This window comes from Dryas octopetala, chromosome 5, assembly GCF_963921425.1.
Source record: "Dryas octopetala chromosome 5, drDryOcto1.1, whole genome shotgun sequence".
Lineage (NCBI taxonomy): Eukaryota > Viridiplantae > Streptophyta > Magnoliopsida > Rosales > Rosaceae > Dryas > Dryas octopetala.
The window spans coordinates 14,503,393-14,510,232 of record NC_141370.1 but is presented as its reverse complement, the minus strand read 5'-3'; the positions used below and the strand labels follow the sequence as shown (position 1 = coordinate 14,510,232).

Sequence of the window (6,840 nt, the reverse complement as noted above, 5' to 3'; positions counted from 1 at the left end):
ATCCTCTTATTATGTTGCGATTGACAACCCAAGTAGATTCTTAAACCCTAATTACCATCCAATATTTCAATCTAGCTAAAGGGTATCAGGCATCTTGCTGGAAGAGTTCAACTGAGCACATTGGTGGAATACGTATATATGAATTTGTTGTTTGTGGTAAGGACTCTATCAACAACTCCTTGATAATTGATATGCTTGCTGTCTGAAAATTAAGCTAAATTATTGCAGCTGCACAATGAAATGGTCTAATATTATGATCAATTGGAAATTCTAAAACACAAACTGTTTCTTTTTTTTTTCATGATCATCATTAATAAGGAACGTCGTAAATGACCATGATATGTATTAGAAATTGATGGATCAACGTTGAAAATCCAGTACATAAGCAGCAAATAATCATTTTCCAGAAAATCAATGGAAAAATATACAACACATGTAAAGTAGATTGGTGGTGTGGATAGAGTTATTTTGGGGTGAGAAATTCCACAGCAATATATAATATTACACAGCATACTCAAGACTGGTGACAGAAATTTTCAAACCCCATGTACTCTTGATTCTCCATCTTCTCCACCATGTTTGCTATGCCCACCCCACCTGAATACACAGCAATAAGAGAATTTGAGTACCTCAATGTTAGCTGGTTTACCTAAGCTGAAAAACTGGTGCACTTTGCTTTTGTGTGAGTGTGAGTCATTACCTAAGCTGATTGCGCTCACAAAGATTGTCAAAGCTAGTATGAAGATGACAATGGATGCCCTCCCAACCACTGCAATTATCTTTCTCACAACATGCTGACCAGTAAAGGCAGCAATTGTTGCAACTAAAACAAAATAAGCAGCTGCAGCATAGAGTAAACTTGAAACAATTAGTCTTACTATAATATATGTTCATATAGAATATATGAATGGCTATGAGCTTAATAGAAGTAGAATAAATTTTGAGAGCTCAACTGAAGTTGGATTATTGCTGCTTACCAAATGGGACCGGGAAACGGTTGAGAAGGTAATACTGTACAACTGACATGGAGGATGAGAATAGCATTGCAAAGGTTGATGTAGCACTTGCTACCTGCAAAAGAGTGAAATTTTAAAATTTGGTTCAATTTTCCTGCTTATTTCAGTTTCAGCTGTGATTTTCTCTTCCTGATATTTTCAGCTGTGATATCCAATTATGTGGGGTTTATAGATGATATGGTATCAGCCTATCAGACTTATGTTCTCTGAATTGAACCCTTTTAGCACAATCAAGGTTTAGATCATCTTGTTCTGTTCTTGTTGAAGATTGAGTGGCAGATGCATACAATATATTCAACTATATACCTGAGGAGGAATTCCCAATTCAAGAAAAAGGGGTCCCAAGATAAAACCACCTCCCAGCCCTAGCAGTCCACCCACCATACCAGCTACAATCCCACAGCTGCAGTAAAGAAAAATCTGATGCAACTTCCAGTTTGTGATTTCCTTTCCTTTGGATGCAATCACCCTGGTGCCTTTGCATAAGCATATGGCTTCAAAAAGAGTAACGGAGGCTGCAATTGGTACCTATACAATGATGAACTATTATGTTCAACTGGTCTGACCCTTGTGATAATATGATTATTAAATTCATATTGCATGAAGAGCAGTATATCGGGTTTTCTCTACTTGTGTTGTTATGTCAAAATTTTGACCACAGAAATTCTAACAGATCTTTTTATGTATTGTGTGCATCTTTTTTGTGTGTTCCTAGTATTCCTGAAAGAAATCTTTGTACTCAGGTTGTTAAATTTACCTGCAAGGAGTTCAGGACCCAGAACATGGTGGAGCATGTTTCAGTGTATGTCTGCATAAAGATTCAGATAGACTCGTTCAGGGAACAAAACTCAAAATCAGCTTTCAAAGCAAAGGCAGAGGAATTACACAAAGCCAAGGTCCACTAGCTCTTAAACTATTATTTAGTAATGATCAGATCATTCAGAGAACATTTCAGAGTAAAATAACTTACCTTGACAATCTGAACAATAAGAAAAGCCACCCAAACATACACAAGCAATGATAACTCTTTCCAGTAAATGTTGCGTGTTGCCGGTACCTTGATGAAGTTGGTCATAAATTCAATAAAACAGAAACTGAAACAACTATACCTATAACCAATAATTTCTGAAAGAGTACCGCTGGAGCGGTTCTCTGACGTTCTTGGTACTCACCTGCTCATCTTGCAATGCAGCTGGACCACCAGGTAGTGGTTTGTAGTCTACTCCAGAACTTTCTGCATCCAAGGAGGTTTGTATCATTTCTCAACTATAAGCAGTCTACAAGCTTAGCATACTTATTTCTTGAAAGTAATTAAGATACAAAGGAGATTATTCAGAATAACAAAGCTACATGTTTGCTTGGATGGGACCAAGGAGCACTCACCTCCAGGTTTGGACTCTGATTCCAACAGCTTTTGTGCTTCCTGAAAGTCATGTAAAAAAGCTCAAAATCCTCATTAGCATGTTGGTGACAGAGCATACTCACTGAAAGGTCAGGATGTATTAAAATCAAAATCTTACCTTTTTCATCATTGTTTCTTTCTTCCATGTTTCTACGCCTTTCAATAAAGCTTTTGCTGCTGTACCTGCCACCAGTAATTTCCATTCTTGTTATTAGCTTCTGTAACCCAGAAGAATATCTAGCCAGATTGTTGAGAATGTATATTCTATAGGCAATATATATAGAGAAGGTTTTTTAGCTGGAAATGGTTACTCATTTTTGTTGCCTCAGCCAATTCTGGAGCTAGTTTTTAACTTCATTTTTACATAAGAATAAAGAAATAGTGACTTTCATAAGTGAAAAAAGTTAATAAATCATCCAGTAGAAGCTTTGAAAACATTGTAACAAAATAAATCAAATGTTTTGAAGCAAGTGTTGTCAAGATAACTCAAAGGAACACTTACAATTTAAACTTCAAGAGATCTCACTTTAAGTTTATGACAGAGAATGACTTAAGTGCAATATACAGAAAACTTTGATGTGCTTTTCTTTAGCAGAGTTCATACTCCACTTTATCAATTCAGTATTCAAGGAAATAAAATGCTTGGAATTCATTTTCACAATGTTATTACCGAAGAAGAGAATGATAAGTAGAACTGTAACCATCCAATCAGCAAACATGACATTGAAGGCAACTCCTATGCTGATTCCTAGCATGAGCATTGGCTGAAAGAGCAATGCCAGATCATAATCTATAAGGGGCATGTCCAGTGTTGGGTGCCTAAGTCTCAAATTGAAGTACACTGTTGAACCTGCAGCCCCCATTATCATACCTGCATGACCATTGACACTATTCATCAGTAATTTTATGTATCTGAAAATGGCATGCAGCCAGTTCTTTAATTATGTCCATATTGAATATGTTGATATTTAAATTTTGAAATCAACGAGTTAAAAGAAAGATTAATAAGAAAGGAGATTACTGACACTTGGAAATGGCAGTGGAAGACTTGGGATCAAAACCAATGATCAATGCAAGCATTGGTACAAAAATTCCTCCACCTCCAACACCTCCAACACTACCCAATGCTGCACCAAAGAATCCAACTATCGAACCTACTACGATTTTCCAACCAAACTTCATCTCCTGCTCAACCAAAATATACATGTCAAAGTCAAAATACCACAATAGTTGAAGTGAAAGGAAGAAGAATCATCAAATCTTATATAAAAATGAGATGTAATAGTTATTTCTCCTTTATGCTGTATAATGGAGATGTATTAAAAATACTGAGGAAGGATCTCTCTCTCTCTCTCTCTTTCTATGCTGGAGTCCTATAAGCAGAATTTTATCTCTTTAAAATGACACTCTATATGGTGTATTGGTGTGCAAGAGAGATCAAACTCACAGGCCAAACAGGCTGATAAGAAGACCCTCCACTCTGCCAGAGAAAATTAGCCATTCTCACAAAAATTCCTTGCTGTATCTCTTGCTCAACAAAATCAAAATTTTTTGGCTTCTCATCTTTTAGAAGTAGCCTCTCTGCACTGACAACTTGACTTATCATAAGGAGGTTTATGAATACTGCCCATGCAATTGCTACTGCTGCTCCTCCTCCTGCTGATACTGTAATTGCTCTGCGAGCAACCTTGGTTCGAGCCATTCAGGTAAGTGTGTAAATGATCTGATAACAAGGAAGAGGAAGGTAATGAATATCAGAAGCTATTTCTATAAAAATATATTTTCCCCACTGATCAATGTTTTGCACTTTCTTTTCTCCTCCTCCTATACTCTTGTTCTATATAAGTGCAGTACACAGGTGGGGGAAAACATGCAGAATGAGGAGTGCACTCTTTCAGTACCTGCCTATTCTCTACATTTATAATCTCTCTCTCTCTCTCTCTCTCTCTCTCTCTCTCTCTCTCTCTCTCTCTCTATGCATGGTATGATCATTAATTTGGACTTCATTAAAAAAAATTTACATATGGGACCCTCAAATCCTAATTACCCTCTGTGTGGAGCCAGATCCTGCTTACAGAGAGAGAGAGAGAGAGAGAGAGAGAGAGAGAGAGAGAGTATAATTAATTTATATGATTATGATGGTGGAGCAGTAACTCAAGAGAGTAGGTTTGAGCTGCCAAATTTTGAACTTAAAGGGTTGATTTAGTTGTTCAATAAAACTCCTTATTTCATTTGCTTTTACCATATTTGAAATATTAGGATTTTTTTTTTTTTTTTTTTTTGAGGAAATGTTATTGTCAAAGCACATATATACATATGGTGGTTGCACCTAATGCATGTGAGGGTTGTACCTTGCTTTGGTAAGAACAATTTTAGCAGTGAAAATAACATTTTTAGCTTTGTATAATTAACTTATATCCACTTTAATGATACTAGTGCAGCAGTAACTCAAGAGTGTAAGCTTGAGCTACCAAATTAAGTTTGGAATGAATTGGTTGATCTGGTTGAAGACCAATATTGCCTTAAATTGGTTGATCTTGAGTTACTACGGTCAATATACTATGGTCATGTGAACTGTTTAGGACAATTTTCTGAGAGTGTAAGTGGGGGATAGGGAGTGCTCTAATCATCAGAGCCTGCTCGTACATGCCAAATACTTCACATTCATGAAAGTGACAGCAGAGTGAAGAAAACACCAGATGCTATCTGTAAACTTCAAAAGTATCAGTAAGTTTTACATTTTTTCTGAAGGATGCTAGAGGAGGGTAAAAACTGAAATGTTGTTATGAAGGATCTGAAGGAAAGAATTAAGGGACAAAAAATATACATAGAAGAATCAGGTACTAGTCAAGTCAAAATTGCAAGAGTTGAGTAAACTTTCTTGGTGAATCAGTCCAAAATCTGAATATGGTAAGAATTATATGCTCTACAGTCCACAATTAATATTGTAGATTCCCCAGGGAAACTACCAGAAATGATTCTTAAGCTCAAATTTCAAAAAGGAGTGGGAAATATAGGATGCAAACATAAGGTTTTTGTCTGCAACATCATTTTTTTCTGTCATGAAGTTTCGTAGAAGCTCAAGTACTGTGAGAAGCTGGTAAATAACAAGTGGGTTTGCCTCTTGTTTGATGCTGTCTCTTTCGTTAAAAGAGATGAATAAAACTAATCCTTACGAAACCGGCTTGCAAGAAAATAGTTAGGACTATGCTAACACTCATTGTCAATTCCAGGACTAGTTAGTCGACACTTTCTTAGCGAACATCTGATATATGATGCTGTCAAATTGTTAATCCGACTTCATATATTAAATAAAAAATTCTCACGATTAATAATTTAAAGTGACCATATAATATGTTTGTTTGAAAACATTCGTTTCACCTTTAAGCATAATTAGCAATAGTCTTCCATCTTATCACTTTGTTACCCAAGTGCCTTTCCATAAGTTTAGGTAATTTTTGCTTCTTTGTGGTCATTGTTACATGATTTTCTAGGCCACCAAGGCACAACTTACTAACCTTACCTTGTTGTCATTTTGTTTCATACCCAAAAACAAGGCAATGGGTTTCCGAGAAATTTCCAAGAAGCAGCAGCTTCAAGCCTGGAAGCAATGCGTGCAGTACAGGCACGAACCTTCAGGCACTGCCATTGCTGAAGCTGCAATCAACAGGCTACCATCTACATTGAATATGAGTAATGAGTGTTAGGCGGCGGTGGTACTTGTCATATGAAGCTTCATCGCTGCTTCAAGGTTTTTGTCTTCTTCTTTACCATTTACAATCACAGCCACACTGCACTTCCAAACAAAACACAACGCGTCCCCTCCCAATTTCGTATATTTTGTTTTTCAAAAATAAGAAATCAAAATAGGGGAGTGTTATCTGCTGGTATACCTTACTAATCAAATTTCTTTTTTAGAATTTTTCTTTTTGGGGTTTAGGGTGAATTTTAATTTTTAAATGCGATCCATATAATTTTAACTAATGTCATCCAATGCTGGTAAGCCTGGTATGACTATTTTATTTTTTCTTAATAAATTGAACACGCTGATGGTTGACAGGCAACATTCTCTTAATAATATTATTCATTTTCTGTCACTTATAGTTAAGTGACCCATTTGTTTTTCTCTCAATTCTGAACCAACCAATTGCAAAAGAAGCTCTTTTTATCAACGAAATTGGGTCGGTATCCAGAAAATTTGGTTAGTGAAGTTTGGGTTAAAATGGAAACTAGGATCAACGGAGGTAAGGGCTTGGGCCATAAGGAAAAAAAGAAAAACATAATTAAGATGGAGTGCTACTATTCTCACCCACGTTTCTTATTTCTCCACCCATTTTATTTTATCACATTTTACAACATTTAAATGAATATTCTTTTCCCACCCCCCTTTTCCCAATCCTACCCCTGATGTTGTAATCCAAC

At 36.2% G+C, this 6,840-nt stretch overlaps 1 protein-coding gene across 1 annotated transcript; it reads right to left on the bottom strand.

Moving 5' to 3' along the window:
- Positions 1–310: 310 nt before the first annotated feature.
- On the bottom strand, positions 311–4,295 carry LOC147284652 (sulfite exporter TauE/SafE family protein 3-like). The gene is made up of 12 exons (XM_086243188.1): positions 3,866–4,295; positions 3,444–3,603; positions 3,089–3,289; positions 2,537–2,601; positions 2,400–2,439; positions 2,189–2,250; positions 1,987–2,073; positions 1,774–1,824; positions 1,323–1,544; positions 978–1,071; positions 701–841; positions 311–597 (listed from the first exon to the last, which is right to left on the bottom strand). Exons 1-12 carry the CDS (start codon positions 4,118–4,120, stop codon positions 515–517), a joined length of 1,461 nt encoding a protein of 486 aa, XP_086099314.1. The 5' UTR covers positions 4,121–4,295; the 3' UTR covers positions 311–514.
- Between the last annotated feature and the right edge of the window lie 2,545 nt (positions 4,296–6,840).

Excerpts from the sequence above, each read along its gene's own strand:
- LOC147284652 (XM_086243188.1), bottom strand. The coding sequence starts at position 4,120 with ATGGCTCGAACCAAGGTTGCTCGCAGAGCAATTACAGTATCAGCAGGA. Across the intron at positions 1,825-1,986 it reads TTATTGTTCAGATTGTCAAG|ACATACACTGAAACATGCTC; the intron begins GTAAGTTATTTT and ends ATCTTTATGCAG. Across the intron at positions 842-977 it reads CCGTTTCCCGGTCCCATTTG|CTGCTTATTTTGTTTTAGTT; the intron begins GTAAGCAGCAAT and ends TCTATGCTGCAG.